Here is a 21516-nt window from a genome sequence, read left to right as displayed (position 1 = left end):
GAGGTAAACTGCGTACCCCGATCCGAAATGATAGATACCGGCACACCATGAAGGCGAACAATCTCCCGGATATAAATCTCAGCTAACCTCTCGGATGAATAGGAGACTGCTACTGGAATGATATGCGCTGACTTGGTCAGCCTATCAACAATGACCCAAATAGCATCAAACTTCTTCTGAGTCAACGGAAGTCCAGTAATGAAATCCATGGTAATCCTCTCCCACTTCCACTCGGGAAGCTCAATCCTCTGGACAAACCACCAGGCCTTTGATGCTCATACTTGACCTGCTGACAGTTTAAACACCGAGCCACATACGCAACAATATCCTTCTTCATCCTACGCCACCAATAATGCTGCCGCAAGTCCTGATACATCTTCGCGGCGCCCGGGTGAATAGAATACCGAGAACTGTGGGCCTCCGTTAAGATCAACTCTCGAATCCCATCAACATTGGGCACACAAACTCGACCCTGCAATCTCAAAATGCCATCATCATCTAAAGTCACCTTCGTGGCACCTCCACGCTGCACCGTGTCTCTCAGGACACACAAATGGGGATCATCAAACTGCCGATCACGGATACGCTCCAATAGAGAAGAACGAGCGACCGTGCAAGCCAACACTCTGCTAGGCTCAGAAATATCTAATCTCACCAATCGATTGGCCAACGCCTGAATATCTAAAGCAAGCGGTCTCTGGCTGACCGGGATATAAGCAAGACTACCCATGCTGGCGGACTTCCTACTCAACACATCGGCCACCACATTGGCCTTACCCGGGTGATACAAGATAGTAACATCATAATCTTTCAACAACTCTAGCCATCTCCTCTGCCTCACATTCAACTCCTTCTGCTTGAACAGATACTGCAGGCTCTTGTGATCCGTGTACACCTCACACGTTGCGCCATATAGATAATGCCTCCAAATCTTCAAAGCATGAACAATAGCTGCCAACTCTAGATCATGAACCGGATAGTTTTTCTCGTGGATCTTCAACTGTCTCGAAGCATAGGCAATGACTTTGCCATCCTGCATCAATACTGCACCAAGCCCAACACGGGAAGCATCACAATAGACTGTGTAAGGCCCTGAACCCGTGGGCAAAACCAATACCGGTGCCGTAGTCAGAGCTGTCTTGAGCTTCTGAAAGCTCGCCTCACACTCATCTGACCATCTGAACTGGGCACCCTTCTGGGTCAACCTGGTTATCGGGGTTGCAATAGACGAAAATCCCTCCACGAACCGACGGTAATAACCTGCTAACCCCAAGAAACTCTGAATCTCGATCGCTGAAGCTGGTCGAGGCCAATTCTTGACTGCCTCAATCTTCTTCGGGTCCACCTGAATACCCTCTGCTGATACAATGTGACCCAGAAATGCAACCAAACTCAACCAGAACTCGCACTTCGAAAACTTAGCATATAATTGACTATCTTTCAGAGTCTGAAGAACCACTCTGAGGTGCTGCTCGTGCTCTTCTTGGCTGCGAGAGTACACCAAGATGTCATCAATGAAGACTATCACGAATAAGTCTAGATATGGCCTGAACACTCGGTTCATCAACTCCATAAACGCTGCTGGGGCATTGGTCAAACCAAATGACATGACTAAAAACTCATAGTGCCCATACCGAGTGCGGAATGCCGTCTTAGGGACATCAGACGCCCTAATCTTCAGCTGATGATAGCCAGATCTCAAGTCTATCTTTGAAGACACCTTTGCTCCCTGAAGCTGGTCAAACAAATCATCAATTCTTGGCAATGGATACTTGTTTTTTATCGTCACCTTGTTCAACTGTCGGTAATCAATACACATCCGCATCGAACCATCCTTCTTCTTCACAAATAACATCGGCGCAGCCCAAGGAGAAACACTAGGCCTGATAAAACCCTTCTCTAGTAATTCCTGCAACTGGTCCTTTAACTCCTTCAACTCTGGCGGGGCCATGCGATACGGTGGAATAGAAATGGGCTGCGTGCCCAGATCCAAATCAATACAGAAATCAATATCCCTGTCGGGCGGCATGCCCGGCAGGTCTGAGGGGAAAACCTCAGGGAACTCTCGAACAATAGGAACGGAGTCAATAGAAGGAACTTCTGCGCTGGAGTCGCGAACATACGCCAGATAAGCTAAACACCCTTCTCGACCATGCGTCGAGCCTTGACACATGTAATAACACTGCGAGTGGCATGACCTGAAGTCCCTCTCCACTCTAGTCGGGGCAATTCTGGCAAAGCCAAGGTCACGGTCTTGGCGTGACAATCTAAGATGGCATGATACGGGGACAACCAATCCATCCCCAATATAACGTCGAACCCACCATATCTAAAAGCAGTAAATCAACACGGGTCTCAAAACCGCCAAGACAAGTCAACATGGCGGTAACTCTACCTAGAATTTTGGATGTTCCGAGATCTAGGTTCAAGGAGCTCAAAACTTCACTGATTGAACAAATTTCTGTCTTGTTTCTAACTCTACAGAAAAAATGACGAATGAAAACCAAACTAATGGAAATGTTGAGGGAACGGGTGCTACTGTTACGAGTGTTGCTGCCTCGTCAAGCCGTTCAACTCCTGCTCATGCTATGGCACCAGCAGAAAAATCCGGAAAGTTTTCCGGTATTGACTTCAAACATTGGCAAATGAAGATGCTCTTCTATCTTACTACGTTGAGTGTGCAGCAATTCATCAAGGAGGATCCTCCGGTCCTGGCTGAAGGCATTCCGAATGACGAACAATTTGTTGTAACTGAAGCATGGAAACATTCTGATTTCTTGTGCAAACACTACATTTTGAGTTGTTTAGAAGATAGCTTGTACAATGTCTTTAGTGTCATGGAAACTGCAAAACCGTTATGGAATGCGCTTGAGAATAAGTACAAGACTGAGGATGCCGGACTTAAGAAGTTCGTGGCTGCAAGGTTTTTGGATTTCAAGATGATTGACACTAGGTCGGTCATAAATCAAGTCCAAGAATTATAAGTCATTGTGCATGACCTCCTTGCTGAAGGTATGACCCGAATCAATAATTTGATTAATAAGATTTATCTTGTTATTAATTATGAATTTATTATTGAAGGCATGGTCATAAATGAGGCTTTTCAAGTCGCTGCTTTCATCGAGAAGTTACCTCCGCTGTGGAAGGACTTTAAGAACTATCTGAAACACAAGCGTAAGGAAATGACGCTTGAAGACTTGATTGTTCGTTTGAGGATAGAAGAAGACAACAAAAATACTGAAAAGAAGTCACGTGGCAACTCGACAATAATAAGGGCTAACATTGTTGAGGAGGCGCCACAAAATAAGAAGAGAAAAAAGGCTTCTGGACCAAAGAATTACCCAAGCAAGAAAAAGTTCAAGGGTAATTGCCACAACTGTGGAAAATCTGGGCATAAGGCCGTGGATTGTCGTGCACCAAAGAATGATAAGAAGAAGAAGAATCAAGCAAACATGGTTGAAAATGTTGAAGACATGGAGGACTTGTGTGCCATGTTGTCTGAATGCAACTTGGTAGGAAATCCTAAAGAATGGTGGATAGATTCTGGAGCCACCCGCCATGTTTGTGCTAACAAGGAGTTATTTTCTTCTTGCCCCCGTGAGACCCGACGAGACAATTTTCATGGGAAATTCGTCTACAGCCAAATTGAAGGATTTGGCAAGATTGCGTTGAAGATGACGTTGGGAAAAATAGTGACTCTAAACCAAGTTCTCCATGTTCCAGAAATTCGCAAGAATCTTGTGTCTACCTCACTTCTTGTCAAGAATGGATTCAAATGTACTTTTGTTTCTAATAGTGTTGTACTAAGTAAGAATGATATGTATATAGGAAAAGGTTACCTGAATGAGGGACTTTTTAAGCTAAATTTAATAGTAGTTCCTATCAATAAAGCTAATGCTTCTTCTTACTTACTTGAGTCAAACACTTTATGGCATTCACGCCTAGGTCACGTCAACTTCAAAACATTGCGAAAAATGATAAATTTAGAAGTATTGCCAAAATTTGATTGCATTAATTCCAAATGTCAAATATGTGTGGAATCAAAGTATGCTAAGCATCCTTATAGGTCCGCTGAAAGGAATTCAAGTCCTTTATACTTAATTCACACAGATATTTGTGACATGAAGTCAACACCATCTCGCGGTGGAAAAAAGTATTTTATTACTTTTATTGACGATAGCACAAGATATTGCTATGTTTATTTACTTAATAGTAAAGATGAGGCAATTGATGCTTTCAAGCAATACAAGAGTGAAGTTCAAACACAACTAAACAAAAAGATCAAAATGATAAGAAGTGATAGGGGTGGAGAATATGAATCTCCTTTTGAAAAAGTATGTTTGGAAAATGGCATTATTCACCAAACAACTGCCCCTTACTCTCCACAATCTAATGGAATTGCGGAGAGAAAGAATCGAACGTTGAAAGAGATGATGAATGCGTTATTGATAAGTTCTGGTTTACCACAGAACTTGTGGGGGGAAGCTATACTTACAGCTAACCGAATACTCAACCGTGTACCTCATAGTAAAACACAATCCATTCCCTATGAAAAATGGAAAGGAAGGAAGCCCATCTTGAAATACTTACAAGTGTGGGGGTGTTTAGCTAAGGTACAAGTTCCTAAACCTAAAAAGGTTAAGATAGGTACAAAAACGGTTGATTGTGTATTTATTGGATATGTAACCAATAGCAAGGCATATCGTTTTCTGGTTCATAAGTCAGAAAATCCTGAGATTCACGTTAATACGATAATAGAATCAGATAATGTTGAATTCTTTGAAACTATTTATCCGTATAAAAAGGAAAGTGAAGTGACCTACCAAAGGTCAAAACGACCTCGGGAGGAAATAACAGATGGTATGCCTAATGAGGAAAATCCGAGAAGAAGTAAACGTCAACGGACATCTACTTCATTCGGTCCAGATTTTCTGACTTTCCTGCTAGAAAATGAGCCTCGTACCTTCAAGGAAGCAATGTCTTCCTCAGAAGCACAATATTGGAAAGAAGCTGTCAATAGTGAAATAGAATCCATATTAAGCAACCATACATGGGAATTGGTTGATCTTCCTCCAGGTAACAAAACATTGGGTTCTAAATGGATTTTCAAGAAGAAAATGAAAGACGATGGTACTATTGACAAATACAAGGCAAGACTTGTTGTCAAAGGATTTAGACAGCAAGAAGGTCTTGACTATTTTGACACATACTCGCCGGTAACAAGAATTACATCCATTCGGATGCTAATAGCCTTAGCCGCCTGTATGATCTTCAAATCCATCAAATGGATATAAAAACAGCCTTTTTAAATGGTGATTTAGAGGAAGAAATTTACATGGACCAACCTGAAGGGTTTGTGGTTCCGGGAAAAGAGAAGAAGGTGTGTCGACTCTTTAAGTCTCTTTATGGACTAAAACAAGCACCCAAGCAATGGCATGCGAAATTTGACCAAACAATGTTGTCAAATGGCTTTAAGATTAATGAATGTGATAAATGTGTTTACATTAAGAACGTTCCAAATCATATAGTCATTGTTTGCTTATATGTTGATGATATGCTAATAATGAGCAAAGATATTGCTGACATTCAAGCTACTAAGTGTATTCTTGCTAGTAAGTTTGATATGAAAGACTTAGGAGTTGCCGATGTAATTCTAGGAATTAAAATCCAGAGGACTCCTCAGGGTCTAGCTTTCTCTCAATCACATTACGTGAAAATGGTACTTGAAAAATTCAAACACTTGGAATTTAGAAGTGCAAGAACTCCAATTGACTTAAATCATCATCTTATAAAGAATAAAGGTGAAAGTACGTCTCAATTGGAGTATGCTCGTGTGTTGGGAAGCTTAATGTATATCATGAACTGTACACAACCTGATATAGCTTGTGCAATAAGTAAACTTAGTCGATTCACAAGTAATCCAAACAAACATCACTGGGTGGCAATGAAACGAGTTCTGGGATATTTAGAATATACCCAAGACTACGCTTTGCACTATAATAAATATCCTGCGGTTATCGAAGGATATAGTGATTCAAATTGGATAACCGGCTCAACAGAAATAAAGTCCACAAGTGGATATATTTTTACTGTTGGTGGAGGAGCAGTATCTTGGATGTCTTCCAAACAAACGTGCATCGCTCGCTCTACAATGGAATCAGAGTTTATAGCTTTAGATAAAGCCGATGAAGAAGCTGAATGGCTTCGAAATTTTTTAGAAGACATTGCGTTCTGGCCAAAACCTTTGGCTCCTATTTGCATACATTGCGATAGTGAGGCTGCAATAGGACGGGCAGGGAGCGTTATGTATAACGGAAAGTCTCGTCATATACGACGAAGACATAACACCGTTAGACAACTACTTTCTAGTGGAATTATCACTATTGATTATGTAAGATCAAAGGATAATGTGGCGGATCCGCTTACAAAAGGCTTAACTAGAGAGGGAGTTGAGAAATCGTCTAAGGGAATGGGACTATGGCCGAGGACAAGTCAACATGGCGGTAACTCTACCTAGAATTTTGGATGTTCCGAGATCTAGGTTCAAGGAGATCAAATAAAGTTGTGATTGACCGGTTCAACATTAAGTAAAATCTTTGGTCCCTTCTCGTGATGAAGACAATGTTCAGTAACAAGGATAGAACCTTACACTTTCTTTAATGATTACCTAAGTTTGATGTGGTATTTATCAAATAGTGTCAATCTAAAGGATTACACGTTTAGGAATCACCTATGTAAGTGTGAAGTGGAAGCCGCTTCAATGAGAATTCTGTAAGGCCAATTCTCTACGCACTTATGAAACCAGGCGGTGTTCATGGCTGAAACGAACACAACAATGAGAACCAAAAGACGGTTAAGGATTGGTTGTGTGACATATGGTTGTCTAGGTATACACTAAAGTTCGACGGTTCAAAGATATCAAATCTACCGATTGACCGAGTATATCCGACATATGTTTACTACGGAAAGTTCAAAGGGAAAGCTACTTATCCAGATGCGATTAATCCTTACTTGCAAATCACATAGCTTTCATCTATGATCATTCTTGTTACAGCCATTCCCATTCATGTGGGGGATTGTTGGACTTTAAAGGCATTGAGCTTCAAAGATATTAAGCATTGGGCTTTAAAGTATAAGAGTGTGAATTGGAAATGGTGGGAAATAAAATGGAGGGAAATGAAAATTTGAATGAAGTGAGCTTTTGACTTGCACTTTGTCCCTCATTGGTGAGGGACAACTACATTTGTGTGCTTATATATAGAATCACTTCTTAAAGCTCTTAAAAGGAGTTGAAGAGAATGAACCCTCGCGCCGTCGTCGCTCGCTCGCTCGGCTTTGGCTTTGGCTTTGGCTTTGGATTTGGATTTGTCAAATGATCAATCGATAAGATTATTTTTGGACAAAATTTATTTAATTAATTATTTAATAATTAATTAAATGCCAGATCACTGCTGAAGATTCAGAAGGATAGTCTGGCCGCGGTCCTGGCGTAACCGCGGTAGGACCGCGCCATAACCCTGCTGCAGATTCAGAGGGCCACTCTGGCCGCGGTCCTGGCGTAACCGCGGCAGGCCGCGTAAACTTCTGAAAAGGCACCTTTTCCAGAACAAACATCACACCTCTTCCAATAATTGCCTATAAATTCTGAGGCATGGCTTCGTTTTTAACACACCAAAAACATTACAGAACTTCCTTCTTTCTGAAAATACTGCATTCTAATTCGCAGTCTCTCTCTCTCAAATTCGTAAGTGTGATTTTGTTTCGTTCTTTAAGTTCGTTGGTATCCTGCAGTTTGTATTGCCACTGTTACAGGAAGGTTTATTCCGTTTTATCCTGGGAGGATTTAATCCATTACCTTGGCAACGTGTGAGGGGGTTAAAATTTCTTAAGGACGCACAAGAAAATTGTGGACTCAGAATATTTCTTAATCTTTACTGTTTTTCCAGTTTCTCTTATTCTTCTAACAGTTTTCTCATTTTATGTTTTAATACAGTAGCAACAACAGTGTATTGGTCAAAATTTGGATTAGACTTAATAGCTGCAAATGGACGTGGTCGAGAATTAAGCCGACCATGGCATGAGGGCGAGGAGTCGCCTTAAGAAAGATTAGTGCCGAGGTCGAGCAAAGGGTGTATGAAAATAACGGTAGGATAAGTTAGAATAGAACGAAGGAATATTCCATCGAATATTCCTTCAGTTGTACTTTTTTAGGGTTTTTCAGTAAGATCCCCTATAAATAGGAAGAGACAAAGAACAAAAAGGGGATCTTCACTTTTCAATAAGAGCGCATTGTAAAGGGTTGACTATAAAGAATATACAAAAACTTGTCTTCTTTACTGATTACTTTGTTCAATATACGTTGTTCATTCACAAGATCCAACAATTCCTTGTCTATCTCCATTTTCTATCACCCCACGTTGTTGTCAGGAAAGAAATCATCCAAGTCGCCTAACAATTGGGTGACAAATTCTTTCTTATCACATTTATTGTCATTATCTATCTTTATTGCATGCTTCTCTTACTACATTTATTGACAATCATTGAACATATACTTGATATTTATTATTCTCGAACACGGTCCCATATCTCTGATATACCCCAATTTTAGATCTAGAAATTGGCAATGTCGCTTGATGTTCCATGAGTTCTATGTCGTCATTGCTTCCGTGCAAAGTATCCCATTGTATTCTTCATCTTCTTCTTTGATGGTTAATTTTTGTAAACCAAGATTTCTTCTTCTGCATAAATCCAATCTCTAAATAAGACAGAAATCTCTAGGTTGTCCTCTGCTAATGAATGTCTATGGTCTCCGATTTGAAATCTTGGCACGCTAAAAGCGCTCTTTGAAGCTCATCTCGAGTCATTCTTGAAAGAGTTAAAAATGTCTCCACGCCCTCTTTATCTCGAGCAGTTGGATTTTCAGTTTCTGAAATTTCTAAATTCTCATAAATTTTACGAACAAGTCCCTTTGCACTTTAATTTTAAAGATGGGTTAGGTATATTAGTAATTAAATACACTAGGGGAATAGGAAAAAAATATTTTTTGAAATTTCGAAACCATTTCTTTAATGGCCGGTGTATAATCATCATTTTTTATGCTTAGTAAATACAACCGAAATTTCACAAACATACTATAATTTGTGTAACATTAGGATAATATACACCAAAAAATTACTTTATAGCATAACAAAATTTCTCTAAAAATTCAGTAAGCTCATGGATTTTATCCCAATCAAACTCGACAATTTGATCAGCAGCATTAGTAGTATGTGCATTAAATACCATTTGTATGGACAATCAGTAGACAGAAGCAACTTCTAACATTTCATAAGTAGAATTTCACCTAGTACAACAACCTTTGAAACTTTCTTATATGGAAGTTCAGCATATGCACATCGATCTTTAAATTTACGAATTCGACTCTCTTTATTAGCACGAAAAATATAGGAACAAGCATATTGTGTTTTAGCACAAGAATTAAAAAATAAATCAATACCATATTCTACAACCAAATTAAAATATGGCATGCACATCTAACATGGAAAATTGAGTCCATAAGTGAGCAAATTCTGACTTTTAAGCTATTTGATGTAGTGGTGTTAGGAGAAACAATATCTAATGTGAAAGTTAAAACTGTCAAATTGATTATAAAATTGAACAATTTTAAGAACAGTAGATGCCATATATGCTTTAATGTATTTTGAATCAACAAATTTATAACCAATAATACATTTTTGCATTTTCAGTTATGATCAATCCAATGACATATAACAGTTAAATAATTATTGCCATTAAGACTAAGGCCTATATCAGAAGTGATAGACACTTTACAATCGAAGTGGTAAAATACATAACGTATATACTGAAGATCGTCATTTTAAAATTTAAGCACATCATTTCTAAATGTGGTTTTAAGGAAACCTTAAAAAGCAGGATTATGCGAATCTTGTACATAATGCACAACAGCAGGATGAGAATGAAAGTAAAAGGTAAGCTACATATAGCGACAATTTTGCTATATTTTCGCGATCTCTATAATTGTTATAGGGACGTTGTATACCACCAATACTTGGGTTAAAGTATTGTTGGATATAATTAGAACCCCGCCAGATCCAGTAAGAGCGCAAGAACTAAATCTAGGATCCAGTATTTTTTCGGTATCTATTTGAACATGTATCCATAAAATTTTATGTTTGGTTTTAAGTGTTTCTTTGAACTCTCGGTCCACCTGATTTTTCACCGGTCTATGTGTAAATGATGAATTATATTTTTTACAAGCAGCAACTAAGGTTTCTTTATTGAAATCAAAAGAATTTCATAAAAGTGATATTCTCTGACATGTTACCTTAACCTTACCCTTAATAGGAGATATAGGGGGTGTGGGGGCGATAAAGCTCCAAACAGGAATTGAATCTGAGTTAGAGCTTCTGATACTTGACTGTTGGGTATTCCATTTAATTCATCTTCTTCATTTTCTTCTTCCTTATTAAAACCAAAATCATTACCAAATTGTCTTTCTAAAGTTTCACGCTCTAGTAGCTCCTCCGAATTAATATCATAAAAGTCGAGGGGTCGGCTAAGGAAATTTCAGTTTTAGGAAGAGAATTAAAATTACTACTAGAACTAGCACCTTTGATATTTTTTTTTTTTTTTAAATGGTTGGCATATGCCAAATACGTTTTTATCCGCCATAATTTAAATACGAGAATTAAATACGAAAATTAAGAGATGAAACGACTTCACCGTAATTAAATATTAAAACTTGAAGAATTTGCCTAAATTCTTGCTCCAAATACTTGACGAATTAATTTGAAACTTAAAACTTGCTCTGAATATTTGCCCAAATACTTGAAACTTAAATTATTATGGGAAATAAAGAGAATGATGAAGATAAAATGATTGATATATGTGTAAAATTATATATAGAGGGGGGGGGGGGGGGGAGGGGTAATTAGAGAATTGTGAAAAATTTTGAAGAAGGATGAAGGTATTTATAGTTAAAATTAGGGCCAAAATATAATTTAACAAAGTTGAGGGTTAAAATAAAAACTTGAGGGGGATAAGTGTGTTGTGGGGGGTTAGGGCCAAATATAGCCGTTTTTGGCGGTTGCCAACTACTGTTTTTGGAGATTTAGCCGGACCGGGCTGCTGGGACCAACGGGGTCCTGTCCCTCGTCCCTTTACCCCCATCCCTTGTCCCCCTAAACTCTAACGGGGCGGGCAGGACCGGGACGGTTTCGTCCCTTTACCCCCATCCTCTGTCCCCCTAAACTCTAACGGGGCGGGCAGGACCGAGTCGGACCGTCCCGTTGGACACCCATAATTTTTCTTAACTCTTGCCCATTTAAATGCGGCCACATTAAATGGAACAAATGGAGTATGTATTATCCCATTAGAATAAGCTGTCAAACTTTTTTTTTTGGCTGAATACATACGGAGACACTTAAAGTTGGCACAATTTTTCATTTAGATACCTGAACTCAGGGGTGTTCCTAATGAGCACGTACATTACATCAACTTCGTTCCAATTAGGCACTTCTTGCTGAGTTGGCACATAGAGTGAGTTTCACCCAATATAGGCGCGTGAAGAGCCCATAAAACATTTTTATTTTGTCTTTTTTATTTCCTTCTTCTTCTTCTTCTTTATGTTCACTACCATTTCCACCATTGCCTCCTCCACTTTCACCATTGTTGTGCCTCCACCGTTGGTTTAGCTCGAAAGTTTGAACCAATCCTTCTCCAAACAACCAGCCGCCGCCAAGCTCTCCCCTCCTCACCACCAAATTCTCTGCTGCCCTGGGTCTGCCGGTGGCGGCGACGGTGAACTGCGCCGATAAATGGTTGCTAAGTAGTTAACAGTTCTCGTTTGTTGATTTTTCATCAAGTTTTTGAATATCCAAGGGCTTTGTCTTAGTAAGAATTATTGCTCAGAATTTTGCAGTACTAAATGGTTTTCACCCATCAAAGAAATCGGATGTTATAATTTTCATGGTTTAAAAAAAATAAATCGAAACATCATTAATGGGGTCTTTATAAAGCTTGAAGGTTTAAAATGGTTACTTGATTTGATGAAAAATTGAGAAATTAATATTGGGGTTGTCTTCGAGTCTTGGTAGGGAATCTTTAGTTGAAGTTATAACAAATTTGGAGGAGTTTCTCTTGAAATTTTGGATAAAAATCGTGGTTGGAACAAGAATAGACATGAAGATAGTGAAGAACACCAAGAACAATGATTTTAAGAACACCAATGTGTCCTTTTTTTTTTTGTCTTTTCTTTAGTTAATGATGTGTCATTTTCTGATTGGGTATAAATTAAGTTTTTTTTTTTCTTTTTGAGAATGTTATTTTATTTTGTTTACTAAATAGATTTTAAAATAGTTTTTTCTTTTTTTTTTAACTCAAAATGATATATATCCTTTTTTTATTTGTCATTCGCCACGTCACCCGCAAGTGTATTGCACACACTTGTAAGTTTGGCTAATTGTCAAAAAAGTGCCTAATTGGAACAAGTTTAGTGTAGTATAAGTGCTCAATAGGAACAGCCTTCATTTTAGGTGTCTAAATGAAAAATGGTGCCAACTTTAAGTGTCTCCAGATGTATTCCGCCTTTATTTTTTTTGGATCCGCAAAATATAGACTTGTATGTTTACTTCTTCCTACAAAAATCAAAAATTAAAATGACCATGTGTCGCAGTATATATTAGAGAATACTGTGTTTTCAATATTACTTCTTTCATTATGATTAGCTGTTCTCCATAACATTTCCAAATGCATCACTGGATTGAGATCCCCAGGTTTGACAAGATAATCTGCTCTCTTTTCAATCACAAGGAAAGACTATAAATTTGAGAGTGAAAATTAAGATAACTGCTCAAAAGAAAACAAAATATCACAACCATCGGGAAGAAAGCCAGCTGATAAACAAGATATTGCTGACCGGATGAGCAATCCTATAGCAACAAATAATGACACAGTTGGAGTTTCATGTTTTACAGAACAAAGCATAAGATGACACATCGGAAGTAACAGATAATAGCGAGTAGTGACCATCTAGGATAACACTTTCTTTTTACAGATGGTGGTATCCGTGCCAGCTTGCGTAAACCTCAATTATTCCATCGGGGACCTGCCACCTCCTACCAGTACATGCACCGGGTAACTCTACCGACGAAGACTTAGGCAAGTGGGAAGAAATCACATAGTGTTTTTTTGCCCAAGATTACACTTTCTAATCAAGCACAAAACACCTGTCCCTCCAGAAGAAAAAAGGGCACTAGGCCACCTTTCTAGGAAAGGGTTAAGAGGACTATTAACCACTAATAGTTTTAACTAACTGATACATACTACAGAGTACCATTTATATAGAACAATTGAATCCGCAATCGGACATTTAAAACCTGTATAAATCTTTCATATTATACTTACAGTGACAAGATTTTCTCCTAATCCTTCTGACTTACTCCTCCTTCAATTCATCCTGTGGCAGAAAAATAGCCTCGTGTTGGAGAGAGAGAGCTATCTATCTGACTTCTACATCTCAGTAGCAGCTTTAGGGAACTAACATACCTCAATGTAGCTTCTGAAATCAGAAGAAGCTTCGATGTGCCCTTCATTCAGATATGACTGAGCAGTATCTTCAATGTTGTCCAACCTGAAATGCTTTTGTATCAATATCTTAATTACCTATATTTATTTCAGGTTTCAATCATAAACCAGTACAGTTTCAGTAAGTCATTGTTCAAAGAATAGTTGTATCTTTATTGTTAATCTGTATTCAGGAAAATGCTTCAAGATGGAATAACAAAAATAATACACTCAAAGATTGATAATCAGGTGTCTAAACACAGACTGTATTTTAACATCACAAACCACAGACTGCAGAATTGAAAGAAAAAGATTGTTCAGGGCAACATAATACCTGTAGATATAATTTACCATTATGCCTCCACTTTGACTAAGGCCCTTTTGTGACCGATCAGCCATCCAGTTTAGCCTTCCAATCATCTAAAATTGATATTCTAAGTTATAGAAGGGGGGAATACTGAGAATACTAATGCAGAGGGACTCTGCTGAGCTTTTCTCACTCCATGCACAAAAAGGGAAAAAGAATAGATCCACATCTCATGCATATATAGTAACATCCACTTCAACAGAGCAGGATGATTATCCAATGATATATAGGAAAAGAAAAATAGAAGCATTTTAAACAAAAATGTGCATACAATCTTCTAAAAAGGAACAACATATCGAATCTTAATCCTATTATAGGATTTGAATGGAAAAGAAGTCAGTTTGCACAGATTTGGTTTTGTGACCACTAGCTAATTCCTGATACTAACTTGAGTACACATCTGGTTATCAGCAATACTTATACTAGACATAGAATTCGACGTACTCAACAAGTTCTAATAATCCAACAAAGTAATGCCCAGCGGATGTTTCTCTCTTCTCATAATTAGGTTTCACTGTTTCAGTTCGTATGCTCGCAAAACACCTCAAGATTGCATGCAGCCAAATGTTATTGTGTTTGGTCTATTAAAGCTTCAACTTGGCAGATCAAACCCTAAAATGAGTGTAGGTATTACTTATTAGCGCATTTCATTTAGCTTTTGTCCCGACGTCCCAAGCATACACATTCTGTACATGGAAATATTCTTTTCACGAATGTTCAGGTGAAAATAGGTTCTTGGGATCTCGGAAAAGCTGAATGTCGAGGAAGTTTTTGAAATTCAGAAAGTATTTATAAATTAGTCCTCTATCCTACTACATAATCAGAGAGGGATTCTGATAACTGTAACAATGAAAATCATGTGAGAGAAGTCACTGACCCTTCCCAGCAGTAGTTTAGAGAGGAATAAGCAAAATCCATTTGTTTATCCTTTGGAGAGTAGTTAAAAGTCTTCTCTCTTGTTGGTTCTTTACTTCAATATTAACCAAAAAGTGGTTCCTTTTTTTTATTCAAGCACCTAAAAATTTTATTCACATAGAAGAAACCAAAGTAGAAAGTGAATTTACAGAACATGGACCGCTTGGCATACCGCTCCATTTTGTAAGTGGAAATTTGCAACCGAATCTAGAGCTTTTCCTCTCTTCTTTTCTTTCAATAGGTACCTGTTCCAATCAAAGAAATAACGATACGGCAACTCAATTTATGATATTATCTCAATACTGTAAACTTTCACATGATTAAATGCATGTCAACTTCACACTATACAGCTGTACAGCTATAAATGCAACAACAGGCTTTTAATCACTGTGAAGCAGATAATCTTGACATAAAAGAAACATCTTGTTTAAAGGTGCAAGTTTTTACAATCACATTGCCCTTAATATCACCACCAGGAAACCCAACAAGAAAGGAAGACAACTCATGTATAAATGGAGGATTTCTAAAGCTTCCAATATTTAGCTTTAGCATACCTGGCACAAAGTCGCATCATAGGGGTTCTCAATGCAGATACCAGATTAGGCGAATTGGTCCACTCATGGTTCTTTGATGTCACTAAATTCCACATTACTTCAGTACCACTGCTTCCCGTATTAGAACCTCTGCAAGAAAAGATAGATCGTTAGGAGGACAGAAAATTGTTACTTGGTAAGTTACAACAACAATCTCAGGGAACAACAAAAGCACAAATGTGTTCAATTTGAAGAAAGTTTGCTATATTTTAGAATGAAGTATCTACTAGATATGAAGTTAATCCTTTATATATTTGTTCTCTGTCTGAAGAAAAACATGCAATAGTAATATGCTCCACCTAATTTTATGAATGAATTATCCTGGAACGGAGTTTGCATGGTCCAATCATTGCCATCGTACACCACGGTGACAGTTACCCATGAAACAGGGTAGAACACATTCCCGAAAATTCAAGCAACATTTTACTAAATAGGAGAGCGATAAATCCCATGCCGTTGGTTCCCAGAGTCAAAATTAATATATCCTCTCTACATTCTCAAGCCAGAAAATGCTATAAAACACACGCTTACCCTGATGCATCCATAAGTGCTTTTTCTTCTTCCGGTCTAAGCAAATTTTCTTTGAAGGCTGAACCAGACATCTCTGATGAAGCCAACTTTGATAAGAGCCATTGCCTGTAACCAGGGATAGGACTAAGAGTAGCGAATACCTGCAGACCAGTTCTGTATATCATTTTCACAGGAAACCTTACATGTGAGATATGGTTCATCAAAGAACTAAAAGTTTGATTATGAAACCTGAAAACACCACAAATTCATCCAGATAAATTTAACATTTAAAGTTATAGACTGAAGTGCTGTGGAAGTTGAGGGCTGGATCTTGTTCAAGTAGGACAAGTTAAACACCATTAAAGATGCCAGAAGTAAAGATTTGAGTGTCTGGTTTATAAACAAAAGCTTCCTAGGAGAAACAAGCAGTTCATCCAAGACATATCTGCAGAATATTTCATTGAAAGTACTAGTAGCAGACAATCCCTTAATATGAAATTAATTGTGATTAATACATAACAAATTCTTCACAGCTAAATTATCTTTCTTCTCTAAATTAGCAATTCCACTAAAATTCTATTCCCTATGCAGGGTTTGGAACTTGCACCTCAAGAAGACAGAAGTGGTAGAAGTAATTTAAAGAGTTCTACAAACACATCCGCTTCTCAACATTTTAACTCCAACTCACAGTGGAAGTTTACATGGTAGTCGCGCAAAAACCCAGAGCATTTGATGAAAATACCATAACTTACAGAGATATTGGGCATATCTTTTTTCACCACATCAACCACACGTTTAATAAGAAACTTCCCCAGGTTGACTCCTGATAAGCCAGGCTGCATGTTGAAAAGAATAAAATACTCTCTTAGACGAAGGATCAACACAATAGCAAGAATATGAGGAAGAAGAAAATAGGAAATTGGGCATTCCAATACTAAATCAGTTTAAATCATTATTTATTTTTCTCAGTGAACAAAGAATGTAGAAATAATCGAAGTGCCAAGAGTAGATTGAAGGCAAGGTTTTCTTCCTCAAGTGCAAATGAAAGAGAGGATGCTCTCCTGAAGATTTCAGTCAGATGTGTGTAGAAATTGCATTTAACAGTTAAAGTAGAATTCTTATACTTCCTTTTCCTCTTCCAGTGAGCATCATATATTTGATTATGCTGCCTAAAGAAAAAGACAATTTTCTGACTCAAAGACCAGAACTGAAGAACTGTATGCTTCTCATTTTCCGGATAAATAGGGAACTACATGTCTATATCTTTCTAAAAGGAGGAAACCACTTTCCCCATCCCAGCAGTGAGAGGTGCGAAAGGTTGCATGTATCAGTTCCCTTGGTGACGACAACAAATTCTAGTTTTGCTTGCTAAGAAAAAGTAAGTTGCATATTTTCTGGTCTTGCATCATTTAAAAGTCAACATTTATAGTTTGCATAAATAGCTAACCAACTTTGGAAACAAGTTGTTTTCAGAAACAAAGCAGGAGTTGGCTTCCAAAAACAGGTGGATAACCAAAAAAACTTCCAATGGTACTTTTGGGCTGAATACGGGCCCTGCATCTAGAAAGTGACCAAAAGATTTAGAATTGCACTTTAACCTTTGTTCTTTCTTTTTCTGCCACCCAGAATTTTCTTCCTTCAACAGAAAAGAATTATTAGTTCGGCAGCATATGTGTAATCAGGTTTAATCTATTTGCTTTCATCCATATAGAAACCTTGGAAAATGTCTAAGGGCTTTACGGGGAACTTTATCCTGAATAACAAACACAAATGCTAATCAAACCAAACGGACAAAAATCAAATCAAAAACTCGACCATTTTCTAATCCAAATGCAACCTTAGAAATATCTAAGTTTCTCACACACGGGGCGGGGTCCGATACAGGTGCGGATCTAGAGTTCGGATCCTTCATGATCTAAATTTTAAGATTCGGGGGGCGGATCCAGGTATGGATACGGGTGTGAGGTATCAGCTAAAAATAATTCAAATATCTAAAAATAGATTTATAAGAATATGTCTAAATTATGAGACATTATATGAGAAACTTACAAGGTACTCCGAGAAGGAAATAATATTAATTTAGAGGAGAATCTGAGAAGGAGATAAAGGAAAGGATAGACATAGAAATTTCTATATACAAAGTATTCCATTTTCTTCAATTTCACCTAGCCTTTGTTTTGATTTTAGAAATCATTGTATTTGCCCCGAATTTCTCCATCAATTTGGTCAAAGTACCCAAAATCGGTTGACCTCAGGCACAGATCCCACACCCACGTCGTGTCGACATGGGTGCAGCACCGAAAGTGAAGAGCCCGAGCAACTTAGAGAAATATAGAGCTCTTCAAACCTAAGAAAGATGTCAGCATACCTGAGTTGATGAAATAGAGTAAAAAATTGCACAAGAAGCCTCATGTTCAGAAATTGGAGGATAGTCCCACAAGACCTCCTGCAATGATTAGAGAGTTGTTAATGGCAGTGAGCAGTGACAAAGTTAAACTAGAGTAATTCGAGAGTTTCACCTGTATGGTCGCCGCCACATCCTTCATAAGTGCAACCTCAATAAAAATAAGTGGTTCACCTGAAAAAAAGAATCAAACATTAGGCTTGATACGGTTAATTAGCAGAATGAGAAGTAACAAGGTGCTATGTTAGCAAGGATAGATAATTATGACGAGATCTGATTTAAGCAATGCTTCATTCCAGCCAAGCCATGAGAATTGGTGAACCCTATATGAAGACAAAACTCCAGTAATTTCTCGAACTAAGACAAACATTCTAGTGCTTCTGGATCTAATCATCAAAGCCTTCCTGATGCTAGTCTTACTTTTATAAGAAAGTCGATTTGCTGTATGTATCTTATACTGCATAAGTAAAATTCGTCCGCACTTTTGAGTACTAAGAAGGACAGGTTGCCATATAAACATTCAACAGACCGCCTTAAGTCCAACTCTCCCAATTTTAGATACTACAAAATCTACACTTCAGGTTCTAGAAAATGTGCACCTCCTATGCTCTGCTTTAGAAAGTGATGCATAAATCTCCACCTGCTTAATTTTGATCAGCACGACCAACAACAAGATCATATGCTAAATATTCTCTTAAGAGAGGATCCAAAGCCTTGATATAGTAATTGCAGCATGTTCACTCTCATAAAGCGTCATTCCAATTATGAAACACAGGGGAAACAACCTTGAAAACTTTGTTTACCAGGAAGAAGAAAAATTTCCTCATAGACTACTGAATGAGATTTTTAGTCACAAACAATGTGAACGTAAACAGAAATGTGAGTAGAGTTCAACTCCTTAGCCAAGAAAGGGATTGCTAACCAGGTATTGCTGGATGGAAGTACCCGAAGCAGCGGCGACCTATTCCCAGCCTTCTTTTCAGATCTATAAGATTGCTAATTGGATGCACAGCCTAAGCAGAAGAAAAATTTGTACAAAAATGTAATGTCAGAATATAATACATGAAGGCAAAGTAGGAAGAAAAAAAAAAGGTACCTCATATGCAACAATTTTTTCCAACAAAGACGCAGGATCATCCCATGTAATATTGTGAAGCTCCAAATTAGCAGGACTGAGCCATGTAATCAGTTTATCCTTTAAGTGGGAGTCTAATGCTCGCAGAGATGCTATATTTACGTCTCTGCAAATTCATTGAATAACCATCTATGAAGTCCCTGTTTCATAGGTATAAGTATTACAGAAAATTAAAAACAAATTTCCAATGAATCTATAGATTTTCACTGATCTTATAATTAAGACAGTGTTTGCACAAATAAAGCAAAGACAAATCACTTCATTGGGACATAAACTTACTCGAGAATACGAAGAATATCAGCTCGAATATCAGACAGGAACTTCAATCCCCCAGGATGTGTATTGAGCCGCTCGAAAAGAACTTCATACATAGGCTTGAGAGTCTGCCTCAAATTCCGCTCAATACGGTAGAAAGCAGATAAAGATCCTTCCTCTTCATGATCACTACTATCTTCAGCCTTATCTGTCAAAGCTCTAAACTTCTAAACCCAACTAACAAAATAAAAGTAACGAATAAGACACACTCATAAGAATGAAAACAAGACCCACCGCTTGGGAGCTGAAGATCAAGATGCTGCTTCATTAACTCGCGAACTTGGGTCCGATTGAGATCGTACTCTTTGGCTAGTGAAAGAAGTATCTTATGACGATTTTCCGGGGAAAGGAAAAAGTATCCCTGCAAAGTTAACATTCAACAATTACTAACTTGACAACTAACAAAGTATCAGCAGAAATAACTGATTATTTCGTGCTGTGGTGGAAGTTCACCTCTGAGAAGTCATCTAGAGCAACGTCTACAATTTCTGTCTTCTTCGTCGACATGGCTGAGTGCATTGACTCCCGTACTTGGGTGAACTCTCTGAAAGTTGAACCATTATAAGTAATTCCCGCAGCACCATTGACGATAATAAGTTACAAGTCTTCCTTTTTCCTTTTTTACATCTGTGAGAAAAATATTCTAACTATTCCGACCATAAATTTGATGGGTTTAATTTACATTGACATTTTTACTATTCGGACACTTAATACCAACTACAGGAAACTCTTACTCCCTCGGTACCCATTTTATGTGTCACACTTTCCTTTTTAATTTATCTCAAAAAGAATGACACATTTCTATATTTAGAAAGAACTTAACTTTAAACTTCCTATTTTACCCTTGATAAGATGATTCACAGCCACACAAATGCTGGCTTGTTTTAGACCTTAAGTTTCAAAAGTCTCTCTTTCTTTCTTAAACTCCAACTGTAGTCAAACACCGTCACATAAATGGGACAAAGGGAGATTTCCCAAAAAAGAAGTTATGTAACCTGTTATATACTGATAAGGCAAAATGCCTTCAATGTAGAACTTAAATCATTAACTTTTTAAAAGAAAAGCTTGATCCTGACATTAACAAACAATGCTTGACCAAAGGACTCCGAAAAAACATAGAGATGAAATAGGTGCTTATCATATAGACAATCAAGATTGTTTTATACTGGATAAATTTCTCTCTTTTTTTTTTGGGGTTTGTGGGGGGGGGGGGGGGGGGGGGGTTTGAAAGTTGAGTAAAATACAGAGATACAAACAGATAACGTATTAAAGACCTTTCTGGAAGAAGTGAAGCATCCGGAGAAGAAGAAACTTTATCACCTTCCGGTTGAGAGACTTGCATTTGATTCAATTTGCTCTGTTTTATATTCAATACCAAAGAAAAAGATTAAATAAAATAAAAACACCATAAAATGATGAATTGAATAAAATCCAATTAGGAAGGAAAAAAGCAGGAACTAATTCGTGAAAATTGTGTGATAAAAATGGAGGAGAGTGAAGTAAAGCTTACAGCGAGAGGTGAAAGAGGTCGCATTTTGGTACGCATAAGAATGGCCAGACCTTTCATGTTCATCATTCTACTTTTTCAGTTGACATATACAAATCATATTTGGTTTCTGTCTGTTTGATTCGTACTACGAATTTTCTTGGTAGTAACCGAAAGAAATTCACGGCAACGCCTAAACGGCGGCGT

The 21516-nt window shown here is 37.9% G+C and overlaps 2 protein-coding genes across 2 annotated transcripts; both read right to left on the bottom strand.

The window, feature by feature from the left end:
• Positions 1400-1819, bottom strand: LOC109224680 (RNA-directed DNA polymerase homolog; the record flags this gene model as incomplete). The annotated part of the gene is made up of 1 exon (XM_019389212.1): positions 1400-1819. A coding segment is annotated over exon 1 (420 nt), but the record flags the coding sequence as incomplete, so codon positions are not given.
• On the bottom strand, positions 12902-21464 carry LOC109223877 (malonyl-CoA decarboxylase, mitochondrial). Its single transcript, XM_019388347.1, has 16 exons — positions 21334-21464; positions 21098-21180; positions 20277-20367; positions 20058-20184; positions 19788-19971; positions 19470-19614; positions 19296-19386; positions 18489-18547; positions 18338-18415; positions 16722-16805; positions 15991-16130; positions 15421-15549; positions 15039-15111; positions 13919-14004; positions 13567-13651; positions 12902-13477 (listed from the first exon to the last, which is right to left on the bottom strand). Exons 1-16 carry the CDS (start codon positions 21397-21399, stop codon positions 13457-13459), a joined length of 1542 nt encoding a protein of 513 aa, XP_019243892.1. The 5' UTR covers positions 21400-21464; the 3' UTR covers positions 12902-13456.

The sequence above is a fragment of the Nicotiana attenuata genome, chromosome 3 (assembly GCF_001879085.1).
Source record: "Nicotiana attenuata strain UT chromosome 3, NIATTr2, whole genome shotgun sequence".
NCBI lineage: Eukaryota > Viridiplantae > Streptophyta > Magnoliopsida > Solanales > Solanaceae > Nicotiana > Nicotiana attenuata.
This window is presented reverse-complemented; position numbering and strand designations above follow the sequence as displayed.